Source organism: Mytilus galloprovincialis, chromosome 9 (assembly GCF_965363235.1).
Source record: "Mytilus galloprovincialis chromosome 9, xbMytGall1.hap1.1, whole genome shotgun sequence".
In the NCBI taxonomy this organism is placed as follows: domain Eukaryota; kingdom Metazoa; phylum Mollusca; class Bivalvia; order Mytilida; family Mytilidae; genus Mytilus; species Mytilus galloprovincialis.
Window position 1 is genome coordinate 70078989 of NC_134846.1, and position 19299 is coordinate 70098287.

Genomic DNA, 19299 nt, shown 5'->3' on the forward strand with positions numbered 1-19299 from the left:
ACAATGAAAATTTTTTTAAAAATGCTTCAAATGACAACAGTTTTTTCTTCGTTCAAATTTTCTTTACGGGGAAGCAAGTTGGTTGGAGTTTAAGTGCTTCCTTTTGTAAAAATAATGTGAAAATGAAGTGTAGATTATATATATATGCCCAATGAATACTATAATTGTTAATATTCGAATTGCAGAGAATTAAATCTCCACCCCCATTACTAGGGCAGTGGAAAGCACATGATTCACCAATTGTCAGTATAGAGTACATACTACACGAGTCTGGAGAATATTTAGTGTCAGCATCAACAGATAAAACAGCCAGACTATGGACAATAGAGGGACATTATGTTGGCACTTTTGGACAGGTAACTTTATAAATTTGTTATCTAATTAATTAAGTTCTGTAAAATCAGAAATTATTGTGATGTTTTAAACCGGATTTTTCTCAATATTGCAAAAAATTTAATCGCATTTTAGTCTAAAATGTCAAAATCGCAATAATAAATGCATGCAATAATTTCTGAATTTACAATAGTTTGATGTAAAGAGTGTTTTGTAGACAGGATTCTTGTCAAATTCAAACCTTTGGTAAAGTAAGTGATGATTGGTATTTTGAATTTAGTTGATGTCATATCATAAATAGGATTAAATAAAGCCCTGCTATTGTAGATTTGTTCCTTTATTATGATGAAACACTGTTCATACTGCAACATCATAAAGACCTAACAAAACACAGCTAGATATGTCAAAATATGTCATTTGCTCTGAAATATTCTGTCAGTGATTTTTCTTTTCTTAAATATCTAATGAAAAATTGTGGTTATCACACCAAACTTTTATAAAATAAGAATTTGACCAATCATAACAACGACTCACCAAAAATATTTTAGCTTGTAAACTACCTCATAATGGTTTGATTTTTTATTTCTAGAAAAAATCCTGGAATTTAAAGAACCCTCTGACTTGGATGCACCCAAGGACACCTTGGACTACAAACTCATCAAGTAATTCAGGTAACATCATTGTTTTGTAAATCCTTGTAAACACATTTCTAGCAAAACCATGAAACCAAATATCCATGAAACAACTATTTTCCCTCAATCAATGAAAATGAGTACCCACGAAAAAATATATGATTGCACAGTACATACTATTTGCATATCATCGTCTAAACTAAAACTGCTCTAGTACCCTCTGTTCTGTTCTGTAACAAAAGATGAAACTTACCAACTCATTCAAGGAAGAGGTTAATCTAGCTATAAAACAAGGTTTAACCCACCATTTTCTTTGGAAAATAACTGTACCAAGTCAGGAATATGACCGATGTTTTTCACTTGTTCCATTTTATTTTGTTGGTTTTTGTGGGCTTCTCCTTTATGAATTTACCTTTCAGTTTGGTATTTTTTATTATAATTCTTTTATCTATCTGTTTTCCAGATAAAAGTGACAACATATCTGATAAAAGTGAAATAGAAAGTAAGAAAAGTATGAATGACAATGAATCGGTTATAAACACTGACCTGAAGAATAGTAAGATATTGAGTAAAGATGCTGAAGCTGATGTGAATGTAGATGTTATCATGAAAGATAGAGAGGTAAGAAATGCATATAGATTAGTGATTATTATATACTATGCTATATTCTCCAGTGTTGATATAATTCATTAATGGTGACATCATTTGTATTTATGGTTTTACATATTTTGGTTTTCAAATCATGACCCAGGTAATAGATGAATAAAATTTAGGTCAGTGTGACCCAAGTTCTTATTTGGACTATTTACCACTGACAAAAGATTAGTGATTATTATATACTATGGGAAACAGCTATATTCTCCAGTGTTGATATAATTCATTAATGGTGACATCATTTGCATTTATGGTTTTACCTATTTTGGTTTTCAAATCATGACCCAGGAAATAGATGAATAAAGTTTAGGTCAGTGTGACCCAAGTTCTTATTTGGACCATTCACCACTGACAAAAAGTAAACTGTCTAGTCTGAAATTAAAGAAAGAGAATTTTATGAATATATTAATGCCATGTCTTTGCGGTTCCTCAGAATGTTTTTCATTCAGATTATTGATTTTATCTTGAAGGATTCCCGTAAACAAGTAAGACCTTCACAAAATATTTTACAAATATTAAATTAACAGAATTTTCACTTTCCATGTAGAACACAAATTTAGAAAACCAGTAGAGCGATTTTAAAATAATTTCTTTAAACTAATCAGAAATTGTAGTTAGCCTCTAGTCATAGTCATAAGCTGTTTGATCATCAGTTTTCTTTTTTGTTCATGCACACAGTCCATTGTTAATGGTGACATCACTGAAGACCCAACAGATAGCAGTATTTTAGCACCTAACCTTAAAATCAGGGCACAGACATTTGCACTGGGTGACAGGTCAAAGGTATTTTAAATATGTCACAGATATGTTTTTGGCACATTTTAGTGATTCTCATATATTTCACAATATTGTAAAAATCATTTGTGTATATTTTCAAAATGTACAGTGCACAGTAGATATAATGGAAGCATTGTCCTCTCATTGGACAAATAATATTTTAAGATTGAGCACAGTATGGCGATTATACATTTTTTTCATTTGTTGTTTACAATTTTCAAGAAACCACTTTCAATAAATTATAAAACTAATGTTTGTCATGTGCTTACCAGTAAATTGATTAAAATGAAAATTGATTTTAGGCAAACAATATTGTTTTTTGGGATTAAAAGAAATACAGATTTGCTGAAGATCTTGCCCCATGATTTCAATTGCAAGTAGTTGGTGTATGTACAATTTTCATTGTTTTTCAGTTTCCTGTAAGTATGCATATGACAATTCAGTGGAATTTAAATGAGAAAAAAAACATAATTTAAAGAAAAGTCATTGAGATATTTCTATAAGAGTTACCATATGTATTTTGAGCACATATCCCCTGTTTTCTGTAGAGTCCTCTGCAAAGTTAACACAATATATTGATGGGTGAAAATAAAATATTTTTTAGACGATATTAGGAGCAAGAGTTACACAACACTTACAAAATGTCAAAGAAGCTAGGAAAGAACGACGTAGAAAGTTTGGAGAGGAAATTGATTTCAAATCTACCATGAGATATGGCAAAATTTGTTCTCCTTTCCAGGCAGTTCAAACAAAGGTTTGTATATTGATCCCACGATATAATTTTTCACTAACGGGCGTTTCATGTGACCATCACAGTCAATCGTAATCTTTTCCTCCAAAATTATTATAACAATTGAAACCAAACTTCACATGATTGATCCTAAGGGAGTCTTGCTTATATTTGTGAATTATGTTTTTATCAGTTAACAAACATAGCCATCACAGCTGAGAATAGAACATGGGGATGAAATGCAAACTACTTAAACACCTGAGTGGCAAAAATGTTCAGGATTTCTAAATCTACTTCTTTTATTATGTTCCAAAATTAATCTGATGACTCCTTACAGGAGTTATTGCCCCTAAAACAACTATATTAGACACATTTTTGTATAATTATTGGATGAACTGAAGGACACATGTAAAAACAGATAGAAAAACAGAGATAAAGAAGTATACCCTTCCTATTGATTGGAGGTATAATAAAAAGTGAATGCAAAACACCATATTGTCTGTCTTCCTCCTTTATTTTTTAAAGTATGAGACCTTGGCCATTATCTCCTTGGCATGAAACTCCAAAGTGTGATGTCACATCCTCAATTTGAAAAACTTTGCTCTTGGTAGTTAATTGTTGATCAACTAGGCTAATTATTTGCTGATAAACAATATTACTTATTTATTTTCAGGACATCAACGAGTCTTGTCTGCCTACCAATCTTCCATTAAGCCAACAAATGTTAGAGCGAGGAATCACAGCCATGACAGATGACTTACTATTACAGTTTGACTTCTCAATGGGAAGTATGGACACTCCTACTGTGGACACAGAGAAAAAGAAATTAACTAAAACAAATCTACCAGAAAAATCACAAACTTCACATGGTAGAAGATCCGTAGTCAGAGTTACACCACCCTTTAAGAAAAATAATACAATTTTATAAGAATTTTATAATTTACACCTATGTCTTTCAATGTTCTTGTGTTTTATAATTAGGTCTAAAAAATTATGTGTGTTGATGGTTTGATAGGTGAAAAGTTTTTGATGAAGTTATCCTTAATTGTCAAAAAAAATTCTGTGAGAGATTAACATGATGGATAATTTAATAACACTGAACACATACAAATTTATTTAGCAAATGGTTCAAGGATCAGTCGGGGAAATTCTTCCTACTGGTTTAAAAGGTCTATTTTCTTAATTCATATTATTATTGCTCAGAATTTTGTTTATTTATAAATAGATAGATATAACCTAAACTTTTCTTATTTATATTCTTAGAAATTTCAAGCTGAATATGAAAATTATGTATGAAATGTTCCTGAGAAGTCTCATTGTATAAAGGGACACTACTTTTGTTAACCAGTATAATGGGAGATAACTTTTGTTAATCAGAATGAGAAACAATTTGCCATTCACCATACTAAATGTATAAAACATATATATGTGTAAACAGTTTGTTGTGGGTGTGCCATGTGGAAATCTTTCCAACAATTATTGTTAACCAGCATAAGGGCAGACAACTTTTGTTTACCTGTTATAAACCAAGACCACTATGCTAACCAGTATATCTGTGAAATATATTTTGTGTTGATTTCACTGTTAGCAATGAACATTACTGAGTGAAATAAGGCATGAAGTATGGTTAAAATACAACTTTGTAGTACATAAAATAGCAATTATAAGAATTTGGTCTTATGAAAACTGTCAGCATGGATCTACACATAATCAAATACATTAAAACAACTTTTTTATACAATAAAATTTTGATATTTCAAAAGTGAGAAAAGTGTAGTATCAAAATTTGCATAAATTGCAATAAATAAATGTGAATTTAATGAGTAATTGTTGTGTATTTGTGTTAAAAGATTATTTTTTGTGATATACTTAGCTATCCAAATATGGTTGTTATTAGTTTTTGTTTTTTTGTTTTGTGAAAAATATATGAAATATTAACTGATGATATTTGCATATAAACTTTCAATTTAAATTTTGCATTCATAAAGCCAGTATTATACAGTAATTCAATATCCGTCCTTTTTCCACTAATATGACATTTTTAAAAACATTTAAGAGGCTTGTTGTTTTTATGATATCCATCAACATAATTTTGACTCGGGTGGATATTTGACTCATAGTCCAACTACATCTCCTTATTTTTATATTACAATATAGGTCCTGTGTGACTTATATGTTTTTATGATATCCGTCCTGTGATAGACAATTTCATTCTCAGATATTATTATGTACAGTATCAGTATACGTCCATGTTTTTTGTGCCATATTGGGATGAATTTGGTTTTATTTTATTTGGTTGTGATTTATGGTTATGCAAAAATATTCTTGATAATAAAAAAATATTGAACCAACTTATGTCTTCTTTATTATTTTCTTTTTAAAAAGAAATAGATATAAAATTTAAGTTGTGTTAAAGCTTTTCACTATTTAGTTTTCAGACACAAGAGTCAACAAATTCCCAAGGGACATTCAAAATCATAAGTGGGAAATAAACTGACAATGCCTCGTTAAAAAAAGAAAAAAAAAAGACCAAAAGACAAACAAAAGTACACAAACCTCATCATAGAAAACTAAAGACTGAAGCAACATGTACCCCAACAAAAATAGGATGGGATCTCATGTGGTCCCCAAGGGTAAGCAGAAACTGCTCCACATGTGGCACCCAGCTTGTTGCTCATGTAAGAACAAACTGGTGGCGAGTCTAATTCTGCAGGTAACATTCTGGGAAAAGAGGACACAATTGTGGTTACGACAATTTGAACATATCTGTTGTCATCTGTGAAACAAATATTCCATAAAGAAATCTTTGTTATTGAAGGATTTATGTCTTTTCTCAAGGCCTATAAAGGATTAGTGGCAGTAAGGCTCATTTGTCAAATCTACTGCATACCTGGGGCTAATTTCACAAAAATTCTTATCATAGAAATTCTGGTAAGTCATGACCCTTCCAGTTTTTCTCCTTCAGCAGTACAAAATATTGGCAATAATTTAAAAAGAAACGTAATATTTTTAAGAAGCCATTCATGGTGCATTTCTCTTAACCTTTACCTTGGCAATTATTAGTCCCCTACTGATGAAGTTTGCAATTTGTCTGGCTGTCTATCCGTCCATCCATCAGTCCAGCAAATAAGTTTTTCAATATCTTTTTCTTCATTATTGAAGATATTGATTTGATATTTAGTTTGTTGTTTGATCATGACAAGTTACAGATCAAGTTTGAATTTTGTTCGGGTCTGACAATTTTGTGCAGAGTTATGGTCCCTGGACTTTGAAATTCAGTCAATCAGTTTTCCACACATTTTTTGTCATGCTTGAAGATATTGACTTAATAATTGGTACATTGCTTTATCATGACTAGTTACAGATCAAGTTAGAATTTTGTTCCGGTTTGATGATTTTGTGTAGAGTTATGGTCATTGGACTTGGAATACTTGGACCAGGGAAAGAAACTTGAACTTGTAGTTTGTAAGGGAAACCCAAATACTTAAAAAAAAAAAAGAAAGAAAAAAGATACAAAAAGTGACACTCAAACTAATAATTTGAAAATAAATCTTGACAACACCAAGTCAAAAAAAAGAAAAAGATAATAAGTAGAAAGATCAGTAAATAAAAACACAATATAGAAAACTACTTGGAACTCTGTTTGAAAGCTTCCTTGTGAGCATCAATCCTCTGTCTAGGAAATCATGATAGGAAATGCCAGCCCTGGAATATCTTATAACCTGGGAGTGTATACTCCATAAGCAGGAATGTTACTACATAGAAATGAAAAGTTCACAATTGGGAAGCTGAAATAATCTCTGTTGTCTTCCAAATATAACAAATATGATCAATCATATTGATGTCAGTTTCAGATAATTTTACAATAACTTGAAATACAAAAGAGATGTGGTATGATTGCCAATGAGACAACTTTTCACAAGAGACCAAATGACACAGTAATTAACAACTATAGGTCACCGTACAGCACATACCACATAGTCGGCTATAAAAGGCCCAGAAATGACAAACATAAAACAATTTAGACGAAAAAACTTAAAAGCCTAATTTATGTACAAAATTATTAATAAAAATCAAATAAATAACACACCAACAACTGAATTATAGGCCCTGACATGGGACAGGCACATACAGGTTGTGACAGGGTTAAAGATATTAGCAGGAGCTAAACTCTACCCCTAACCTGGGACAGGTTGTGGAGCACTTGGAAGACCCATCAATATAACACTGTAAGGACACTTGTGTAGTTTATGTGGTTTATGTGATATGGTTTTTAATGATGTTTAAGCTCCTATGCCATATGATATAGCATAAGATAATCTAAAAATCCCTCAATGTAAATATAGTTTGTTTTTAACAATGGTCTAACACCTAAGTCGAGTCATATAAGACAAGATAACCAAAGTATACATATGAAGACCGTACTCTGACCTATAATGTTTTACTTTTGTAAATTGTGACTTGGATGGAGATTTGTCTCATTGGCACTCATATACCACATATTCCTATATCTATATGTGATTATATGGCTTTCAGCAATACACTAGTTCAGAGATATGCTAGCTAGTTATATCTGTCATGTGACTTTTGTCAACACAAGACCAAAATGTCCCAAGTTTGATGGTAAATTGTAGGAAATATTCAGGAAATTAAAATCTAATTAGTTAATCAACATCCATTCAATTGTACGGGACATTGAGATTACAAACCTACAGAAAATTTATCATTTCAAGACAAGCCTGCAGAATGACGATCCTAAAGATGCTTGAAACTTTAATAGTGCAGAGATACAGGCATGCTTCATATAAGGTAATAAGGTAAATGACATTATGAGGGAGCTCTTTATTGATGGTCTTTTCTGGTGGAAGACATAATTGAAGAAAGCTCCAATGGTCAAGTACCATTATAATTTTTTTAACCCAAGATCTTTTTACCATTGCAATATAATCAGATCAGATGAAGATGCCACCAGTAAAACAGAACATCAAAGTGTTTTTTATCAATTTTAATTTGCAGGAAATTTTAACAAATCACAGGATGATCTATTCTAACAGTAGTGCAAGATAATATTGTGTAAGGCAAATATCTTTATCTATAGCATTTAGGTCAAACTATGCTACAATCATTTATCATTTCACATCAGTAAAATACAATTGTCGTAATTTGTATAATTTTATTACAAAAAGAAGAGAATTAAATTTTTTGATTTTTTCTACTGGAAACAGACAGAATTAATTTTCATTGAAGTTTTCACCAACAACATTCAAGATACATGAAAAGTATATAAAGTGTATAATTCTACAAAAAGCAGATAGTGCAGTATCAAAACTTTCCCTATTTCATTACCAGAAATTAACTTTTACACGGATCATTCATTTCTGGGTTTGGTTTTTTTCCGGTATGAAAAATTGTAATAAAATTATGTTATTGGTATAAATTGGTAAGACTGCTTATGTAACAACAATCCTCAAAAAAACAAAAAGATGTAACTGTTTGTTTGTTTCGAGTATAAAAACTTCACACATGGCAAAATTTTCGTATTGAATAGTTTTAAATTGTAATGATTAGCAGGAGTATCCGGAACTACTTGGAAATGGTAAACAAACCATTGATGTAAAATAAATCCTTACAGCACCATGATATTTGAGCAAAGGGGAGTATTTGAAGGGAGATAACTCATACAATTGAAATCTGTAAAAAGGCTATAATTTATAAATTTTATGTATTTACAATACTGAAATTTAAAAAAATAAAATTTAAAACTATTGTAAATCTTCGATTTTAGCACTTAAACTTTGAAAATGTTTTGACAAAATATTTTAAAGAATAAAATTTGTGTACATTTGTAATTATCTCCCTTAGAAAAAAAGCCCAGAGAAACTTCAACAAAAGGATAACAGTAACTACATAATATTAAAACACTATCACAGTTCAGGTAAAACAATAAATATCTCGTAAATCTTAAATACTGTCAAATCAACAAAAACAGGACGGAATGGTTAAAACAAAATATCACATTTAAAATGGACAGAATAAAATTCTATTTCATATCAAATTTCAGCTTTAAACAAAAACAACAAGGAAAAATCAGCATGAAGAATAAATCTACATTTACATTTCTATTAAAATAGGTGTTTGTATAAAAATTAATTCTTAAAATAATTATATCATGCTATATTTAATTGATCAAAGACTAAAAATATACTTTTAAATGAAAATGAAAGTACAAAATCCAAGGCAATTTGTAACAAGACTTTCTAAAAACAGGCAATATATTAAACAGGACTAAAAGACATAATATATTTTTTTATGGACTTAGGACTAAACACAGTACTTCATCAAGCATAATTTCACAACAATTGAAAGATTACTGAAAAACATTTAGAAAACTTGCTAAAACAAACAAAAAATTTGTTTTGTTTGTTGAAAAAGAAAAAGATCAACATTAAAACATAAAAGTAGTGCACCGTGGTTAATAAGTATTCAACAAAAGTTTACAACAACAATTAAATCAAAACTATTTAATAATACTGCTTAAATTATACTGTTACCTATCTCGTTTGGCTCTGTGAGAAATATGGGACGGTAATTTCAGGTTTCTCTTCTGTTTACAATATACTGATTTCCCATTTCCAATATATTTAAATCAAATTTCTCAATACAATTTCAATATCTCAACAGAAAATTTAAATAACCCGATTAAATGTCCCATAGTATAACATGGTACAAAAACAACTACATATGACATTATAAAGTTTTATACATATTGCTAAACAGTGTATACACATTGCACATAAATAGGTGAGAGTGCTGACTTGGTATTTTATCCTAACTGAGTCACAAGCATGAGACATACCACAAGCTTATATCTTCACTTAATTTTTTATGACATACAATTTTCTATTAATTTTCAAAAATATCTTTCAATTTCCATAATAAAACATCTGACAATGTCTCTAACCCCATCAAAAAGGTATCTGTCTCTTTACATACCTATGATGGATTCTGCTCCATTAACAAAGTAATTTGTTCAAACAACAACCAAATTCCCCTCTTTAGTGTTAGGATAAAATACAACAAGAGAGATCTAGACAAATATAAGAAAAATATACATAACATATACTATGTCAATTCTTCATCATTAAAAAGATTACCTAAATAAATAGTAAATTAAATGAACAAGGTGCTTAACAATAATAAATCTGCTCGAAAGCTGTAAAAATTTGATATCTAGAAAGTATATTATTAAAAGATGAAGAATTCATTACTTTGCATAGACCTACATCACTCACATTAGAACATACATTTCACATGTTTCTAAAAGTTCTTATAAAACTGATATAATAATTAGCAGTTATAACTAGTTAGTTAACTACACTTCTACAATATCTTCTGTTGCTTCAGCTCTCTGCTGGAATTTCTATAGACTGCTGTTGTGGTATGTCCTCCGGGGGTACAGGAGATTGGGACGGGGCAGGAGTGGTGTGTGATGACTCATTCGCTGGTACTTCCTGCTGTGAAGCTGATGGATGTGCTGATTGTGGCCGTGAGCCACCTTTGCTGGATGGTGGCCTTGGAGAATGTTTTGCCGAAACTGGTCTTGCTACTCGTGTTATTTGTTGTCTCATTGGTTGAGGACTTTTGTCTAGTCTCTGCACCATGCTTCTCTCCTAAATAAACATAGTATTGTATTTTGACGATCTTCTGGTTAATTACATGAAAAATCGTACAGAATTCTTTTAAGAACTAGAAGTCAACAAAGGGCACACCACAATATTTTTGTGTATGATATGTTGTTTGCTTGTGTGGTTTCTCATTTTTTTTTTTATAGATCTGTACATTGGTTTTCCTTTTTGAATTTTGGAGCCCTTAATAGCTTGCTGTTGGGTATGAGCCAAGGCTATTTTTTGAAGGCTGTACATAAACCTATGATTGTTAACTTTTTATACATAGTGACTTAAATGGAGAGTTGTCTAATTGGCACCATACCACATCTTATTTATATTAAAACAAACAATAAACACTGATGCAAGAAAATTATTTATCATGGGTATCAATTTAAGTAAAATAATATATCAAGAATTATAATTCAGAATGTGTTCCATCTAGATATCAAGTTTTGTTTTTATCTGAGCACTAATTGTTTTTATTGCTACCTTTTGCATTACAGGTAGTTTAGCTTCAATACGACCCATCCTTCCTTTATAAATGTTTCCATCAGCACCTTGTACATCTACTTCTTCCCTAAAAAAAAAAGTAAAGTTTTAATGAAACAACAGTAATTTGGATGGAGAGGGCTAAATGACCAGCACCAAATTTGCCATCTTAATGAAGATGATAATGGAGGGCTCTGTAATGTCCAATGGCAAACTAAAGGCATAATTAGGATGCTGAAATGTTAATGTAACAGAAATATAAACTCTGCTTTGTACAAGACACACATGCTGAACCATATGTTGCTAGGTCACTATGTAACAGTCTGCAGGAAGACATTCACCCTTCATCTTTTGGATCAACCATGCTTTATTCTTACTCCTGAATGCTGCATTCTGAGCATAGAAGTAGCAAATATTTTTTAAAGTCTTCAATAAGATCTCTGATTGGGAATTTATCTCATAACATCTCACAATGAAGGTGAGGGGGCAAAATAGTTTTGTAAAGGACTTTACAACTGAACTTCAATAAAAACTATATCATACTGTATCATTATAAAAACAAGAATGTGTCCATAGTACACGGATGCCCCACTCCCACTATCATTTTCTATGGACCGTGAAATTTGGGTCAAAACTTTAATTTGGAATTAAAATTAGAAAGATCATATCATAGGGAACATGTGTACTAAGTTTCAAGTTGATGTAACTTTAACTTCATCAAAAACTACCTTGACCAAAAACTCTAACCTGAACTTTGCACTATCATTTTCTATGTTCAGTGGACCATGAAATTGGGGTCAAAACTATAATTTGGCATTAAAACTAGAAAGATCATATCATGGGGAACATGTGTATTAAGTTTCAAGTTGATTGGACTTCAGCTTCATCAAAAACTACCTCGACCAAAAACTTTAACTGGAAGGACGAACGGAGGCACAGACCAGAAAACATAATGCCCCTCTACTATCGTAGGTGGGGCATAAAAATTCTGAAATCAATTAGTAGAATTTGTTAAGAGAATATCACATATACATATATGTGTAACTTACTTGTAGAGTGGATAAATGTTGGTAGTCTGCTCTTCCTCCCTGAATAAGTGGCTGGAAAAAAGAGTTAACAATTATAAAACTGTATTTCTGATAGTTTGATTATCTTAATTTTAAAAACTGTGAGATTATCTTTGCAGGAAACACTTGCTGTCCGAGACTGTTGCATTGCTCTGTGTATATATAGTCTGTCAGCTGATATTCATTTGAATACATTCTGTAACTCAGTCTTGTACAAGTATTTTTAGTATTTAAAAGAAAAGATAGTTTAATGTACATCCAAGAGCTTATTTCTGACATTAAAATTTATCTTTAACTTGAAATTATGTTAAGAGGAATTATAAATTTGTATTTTTATTTACTTCTTATGAATATATTAACTCTCTTGTTACTTTTGTCAACATGATACCTACCAGTACTTTGAATATAATACTGCTATTTCATCTGAGAGTGTTTTGGTAAAATAAAATTGTGTGTTGACCTTCAAATGACCTTTATTCTAGAGTTTCCTACCTTAGATGTGACAACTTTGTTATACGTTTTTGTGGGAATGTAGTTGTGTGTTGACCTCCACATGATCTTGATGTTGCATAGTAATCCGCTATTTCAGAATTTGCATAACTGTAAAGACATAAAAACAACTTGTTATATGATAGAAATTACCAATTCTTTCATTGGATAAACTTAAAATGTACACACTAATTGATAGATGTTCATATATATATACTTGTATGAAAAGTTCAATTCATAATGAAGTGATTGAAAAATGAGAAAACAATCATTAAGGAAATAGGCACTGAAAGTCACTTATATAATTATTTGCTGACCAAGATTGGCTGCAATGAGACTAATAAATAAGTTTAACAAGAGGCCTTCCAAAATAAACATCCTCTAATTCGGATATTTTATAACAGGCAAATTTTGTCTTTATTTCTAACAATACATAATTTTTCTTAACCATTCATACTTAAATCAAGTCCTTTGTGACAAAAGGGAAACTTTCCTCAATTGATATAGATTCAAAAGCAAACAGATGGGGCTTGAAAAAGAGAACATTTATTTTTGAACAACTTTTTTTTATTTCATGCTATAAGGCCAATTAAAATTAATTGATAGATTTTCATCCCCGACCGCCCCTCTGAAATCTTCCCGCCCCGATTTTTTTTATTTTTGAAAAAAATACGATTTCCGGATTTTGTTCATTTCTGTTACCGGTAAACGTCGATAATTTCGTTTCATGTAAAACTTCCTGTTTCAAATTTCGGTTTTCTTATTTCTTAGAGTATTCTTACTGAATGATTAAGTCGATATATTCTGCTGATCTATGATGAAAACATCATTTACCGAGAATAGAGATTGATTACGAGAAGGGCGTGAAATATTCGGGTTACGAGTAATACGCTGTGTCCAAGAACGCAAATCGCCGTAGCGTATGTCACAAATGACACAAATGTTTGTGAGTAAAACACCTTTGATTTATTTTATTTATGCAATGACTTTGTGTCAAGAAATTTTGGACTGTGAATGAAACCCAAAAGTGTTAGAATCGTGGAACACATTTGACTGGAATAAAGAAATTGACACAAGCATGAACTTTTTAGATTGGTGACCGTATATTGAGTTAAAAAAAATCAACAAACATAGCATTTTTAATTTATTAATTCATAGCAAGCTCTTAGATTCAGATTTAGCTTTTATTTCGTTTTTTGTAGAAATAGAGAAAATATCCTCTGTCCCAATACCCACGATAGAGTCATTAAACAACGTTATGTTCTACATTGTAATTAAGTTTGCATCTTGCACTTTAAGGACCAACCCTATTAATTAAACACTGTTTGAGTTCATTTTATTCTGTACTTATCGTACTTCTGTTGCATACCAATGCATTTGCTTCATTTTATTAGGACAACAAAACATTGCTTAGAAAGCAAAATACATTTGATGTAGGTAGTCCAACTGAAGAGCTAGAGCATTTCTCCACATTTCTGCTGCATGCTTTACTATAAAATAGGTTTCTAAAGTGGCAATTACATGTAGAACAGTGGTTGCCAATCAGAGATATATATTTATAATTTTGAGAAAGCGGAACCAGCATGTGGAGTATATGTGTCTCAATTGATACGTTACTCTAGAGCTAGCTCAAAGTACGTTGATTTTGTTGAACGAGGAATACTGCTTTCTCAAAAGCTGCTAAGACAGGGCTATGAATCAATCAAATTAAGGTCATCACTCAAGCAATTTAATGGTCGCCATCATGAGCTGATTGGCCATTATGACAAAAGTGTGTCAGAAATCATGTCTCAGTGATTCAGTCATAACAACCTTTCATCATTACCGAACTGAACAAAGAAATAACCCGACGGGTGCCGTATACTGTGCATGAAATGCTTACCATTCCGGAGCACCTGATTTCACCCCTGGTTTTTAGTGGAGTTCGTGTTGTTTCCTACTTATTATTTGTAACTGTTGATGTAAATGTCTTTTGGTTTTATGGGTCTTTGGTTACTTCTTGGTTTTGATTGTTATTGTCTGATACACGATACCTTATGGATGTATTTACATGATATAAGCTTATTATAACACTTTCATATATAAATAACACATGACAAGAAGGTTTCATATGAAATAAAATTTAAAAAATAAAATCCTCCCACCCGCCCCATTTTTTTCAAAAATTTGGATGAAAATCTACTTATTAATTTTAGTTGGCCTAAGGGACAAATGTGCTATATATATGGACATGCATGGACTACACATGAAACCATTGTTGTTAGTAATGAAACATGCAACCATAACCAATGATACATGCCAGTTTATTATGATAGACTTGGATTGTAATCAAAATGTAAAAATATGTGAGTTATATCATGTATTCAAGTAACCATTTGCATTGAACATTCCTTTTTAAATACTGACAAAAAAAAATTCTCTTTCATTGATCAAATATTGAAAAAGTGTATACAACTTTAAAATTCCTGACAAAAGCAAGTGGTTGTATAAAGTATATGATAGAAAAAAGAAGATGTGGTATGATTGCCAAAGAGACAACTCATTAAATCCAAATAAAGGAGAAGTTAGCAGCTATAGGTCACCGTACAGCCTTCATTAAATGACATAAAAATCAGCATATTGCTCAATTACAGTATCTCATTTATGTTCATCCTTCAAAAATTGCAATAATAATTGCACACAATAATTTCTGAATTTACAGAATTTCTTAAACACGAGTTTTTACTTGGTTACTTCCGTCCTGAGTCATGTTTCTCTCTCTCTTAATACTCACAGCAAGGCATCTTTTTGTTGTTGAAGGGCTTCAAGATCTTGGCCAAAATGAACTAGAAATGCTTTCAGATCAGATTTACGCATTCTGGCTAACTGTTTCTCAGCCAATGCACGTTCAAAATTAATGTTGTTTCTACCTACAGGAGGTCTACAGATCAGAAAGAGAGAGAGAAAAGAAAGAAAAGATAGGTATGATAAAGTATATATGTAAATAATGAAAGAGAAAACATGTCAGACTCCCAATCTTTGCTGATAGATATCTAACTGAAAGAAATATTTACACCAGACCAAATGATACACATTAGAGAATCCAGTATGATTGGATTATAGCAAAATTCTGCAGCCATTGATGTATTCATTTAAAAAAAAAAGTCATGTTTTTTTTTAAAAATCATGTTAAAAGTTTAAAGTAAAGACAACTACAAATGTATTATGAAACAGCACTTACCGATTATAGAAAGGAGAATTTCAAAAGTTTATAGATACAACGACAACCACCATTAACGTATTTACCCGTGTTATAAGAAGAAATTATCTACATCATTCAACAAAAACTTCAACTTCTAACATAGGAAAAAAAAATATTTAATTAAATGAGCAAATGAATTGATGGGTAAGCAGACCTTTCTAGTGACTGTACAAAACGTTCTGTAGTTTCTCTTACAAACCATCAATAAATAGAAAAGTATTTTGATTCTTGATGGAAAGTTATTTTAACATATGTTTTGACAAATTCCTTTATTCTGGTCTTTATTAAAAATATTTATACAATTGTTATATTCTTTTTCCTAACATGTATGGTCTTAAGTATGCTCAGTCAATATGTACTTAAATATATACACTCAGATCATAAATAATGTTCATAAATATTTCAAATAAAATTTATACCAGTGAACATTGAAATAATTTTAAAAGATACTCTTTTTTAGAAGTGCCGACTTTATTAAAAATAAATCAATATAACCATATAAAATCAAACAATTTTAAATGGTCAACCTTGCATGACCCCCAACTATTATCTTAAATCAATTATTCAACTGTTAAAATATAATTACTATTTAAATAAAACTGGGTCAATATTTTATATGTATATCAAATTACTGTTCATTGCTTGAGAACAAAGTGTAATAAAACCTAAAATTATTTGGAAAGAATGTCATTCTATATGAATGAAAAGAGATTTTAGGTTTATTTCAAATGTGACAGCAACCTAACAATACCATGGAAAATGTCAAGTAACATAGCATGTCTACCAAAGATCTGTCTTTAATATCAAATTATTTATACTGCGTCAGTAAATTTAATTAAACTTGTACTTGGCAAATACGTAATGGAAAGAGATATTGGCTATGTTTTTGTATAGAATGCACAACACTTTATCAATTTGACTACTGGTAACAGAACTTTTCTTAGAAATCATATTTTCAAACAAAATTGTTTACAGGACGAGTTTTGAATGTAAGTAGATATAAAAACACAACTTGAATAGCACCAACAAGTAGTGAGGCTTTGGTGCATGGAGCGAATCAAAAAAATCTGGGGATAATTAAAAAAAGTGAAAACTAATGATGATGATGAGGAAAAAAAAACCAAAGAGATGAAATAGTTGAGTAAAACAAACTATAGAAATTTTAACACAAAATAAGTCTTAGTGAAAACTTGGTAACAGATTTCTAAAGTGCTCTCACAGAACAGCTCCTCATTGTCAAGCTACTGACCAAATGTAATATCTGATAAAAGTGTGACAGAAATATTTGTTGAACTAACAGACTGAAGGACACACTGACAAACAAAGTGATAGCAAAACAGCCCCATCCCCTAGAGGGGAGGTATAATATAGATGTTTGTACTTTTCATTACAACTTTTTCTCTGGACATCAGGATATTCATACCTTCATAATGGATGAATTATGCATGATTATTTTTAAGCTGAAGGATTATTGAATGTCTGTGTAGATATCAAAGTAGTATTTTACCTTCCAATTGAAGATTTCCACATTTTATCTGGCAAAGTTACTACTTAATTAACCATTCCAAGTTAGTTTGTAAAACCTATTTTTGATTATATTACTATGATATTTTGTTAATCATTTTAAATTACAGACATTAAACCCTATATCCTTCTCTTTTCCTCTTTATGCAAACCTATGAAATAGCTTACCTTAAAATATCTTAAAATAAAAATATCAAAATTATTTGAAAATAAAATTTGCCAGAATAATAATGATCACCAGCATAAAAATTAGTGTTCTTTCAGTTGTAACAAAAGATTTCCTAAGTATTATAAATTACAATGTGTGTATTTTTTTTGTTTTTGTTTGTTTATCAAAATGAAGGTACACATATACTACCATTCAAACAAAATTCTGAAACACTAATGTAAGGGTACATTGATTAGTTCAAAAAAATGAATTTCAAATACTTTTAATTTGTCTATGATGTATGATGATGCGTCACATGATATACTACCTATTTAACAAACACAAATGACAAACTTAAAACATGCAATGCATTGTTGTTTTGATAATAATTACAAAGAAAGAAATACAATCACAATTGAGTGAGATTTCAAACTTGAAAAGTGCTAAAGGAAAACATGCTGTATGTGTTTCTTCTCCAAACCACCTGTAATAAACACACATAAATGTGATGTGTACTATAAAGGGAGATAACTCAGTTAATATTTGCTGGTGCTACAAGCAGAGAATATTAGTAAAAGTGTAGGAATTTGTATATAGATTTACCGAGACCCTGGTCTGTCAATACCAGCATACATTCTGTTAATGGAGAAAAACAAAAAAAGAATACAAAATTTTAATCTAAGTAAGCAATTAACATATTAAACTACCAAATTATGATATTGTGAGAAATAAAAATGCCACAAGAAAAAAATTAAAATTAAAATTAATGTGTTAAGAAGTAAATTTATAATTGTGAGATCATTGAAAGCAAATCAAAGCAGTTATTTACAAATTAAAACTTAAGATAAAAAGTAGAGGCTCTAAAGAGCCTGTGTCGCTCACCTTGGTCTATGTGCATATTAAACAAAGGACACAAATGGATTCATGACAAAATTGTATTTTGGTGATGGTGATGTGTTTGAAGTTCTTACTTTACTGAACAATTTTGCTTCTTACAATTATATCTATCATGAACTTTGCCCATTAGTAACAGAGAACTATATTTGGTAAAAATTTACATAAATTTACCAAATTAATGAAAATTGTTAAAAATTGACTATAAAGGGCAATAACTCCTTAAGGGGTCAATTGACCATTTAGGTCATGTTGACTTATTTGTAGATCTTACTTTGCTGAACATTATTGCTGTTACAGTTTATCTCTAACTATAATAATATTCAAGATAATAACCAAAAACAGCAAAATTTCTTCAAAATTACCAATTCAGGGGCAGCAACCCAACAACCGATTGACCGATTCATCTGAAAATTTCAGGGCAGATAGTTCTTGACCTGATAAACATTTTTATCCCCTGTCAGATTTCCTCAAAATGCTTTGGTTTTTGAGTTATAAGCCAAAAACTGCATTTTACCCCTATGTTCTATTTTTAGCGGTGGCGGCCATCTTGGTTGGTTGACCAGGTCACGCCACACATTTTTTAAACTAGATACCCCAAAGATGATTGTGGCCAAGTTTGGATTAATTTGGCCAAGTAGTTTCAGAGGAGAA

General features: G+C 30.7%; 2 protein-coding genes across 16 annotated transcripts in view; one reads left to right on the forward strand and one right to left on the reverse strand.

Moving 5' to 3' along the window:
* The window catches only part of LOC143045791 (cilia- and flagella-associated protein 337-like), a 73746-nt gene extending 68269 nt beyond the window's left edge, over positions 1-5477 (forward strand). For 8 of the 9 annotated variants that reach the window (XM_076218549.1, XM_076218550.1, XM_076218551.1 and 5 more), the window contains 6 exons: positions 186-356; positions 923-1004; positions 1429-1586; positions 2298-2402; positions 3001-3150; positions 3800-5477. In XM_076218549.1, the coding sequence (XP_076074664.1) occupies positions 186-356; positions 923-1004; positions 1429-1586; positions 2298-2402; positions 3001-3150; positions 3800-4054 (921 nt within the window). In that variant the 3' untranslated portion in view covers positions 4055-5477. The remainder of the gene's footprint in view (positions 1-185; positions 357-922; positions 1005-1428; positions 1587-2297; positions 2403-3000; positions 3151-3799) is intronic. The other variant, XM_076218547.1, reaches the window with a different exon arrangement.
* A 2639-nt stretch (positions 5478-8116) lies between these two features.
* Positions 8117-19299, reverse strand: part of LOC143045794 (uncharacterized) — a 46979-nt gene continuing 35796 nt past the window's right edge. For 4 of the 7 annotated variants that reach the window (XM_076218557.1, XM_076218558.1, XM_076218563.1 and 1 more), the window contains 5 exons: positions 15612-15758; positions 12842-12949; positions 12332-12382; positions 11283-11370; positions 8117-10796 (listed from right to left, as the gene is read on the reverse strand). In XM_076218557.1, coding sequence (XP_076074672.1) covers positions 10527-10796; positions 11283-11370; positions 12332-12382; positions 12842-12949; positions 15612-15758 — 664 coding nt within the window. In that variant the 3' untranslated portion in view covers positions 8117-10526. Of the gene's footprint in view, positions 10797-11282; positions 11371-12331; positions 12383-12841; positions 12950-15611; positions 15759-18354; positions 18388-19299 lie in introns of all 7 variants that reach the window. The other 3 variants (XM_076218559.1, XM_076218560.1, XM_076218561.1) reach the window with 2 other exon arrangements.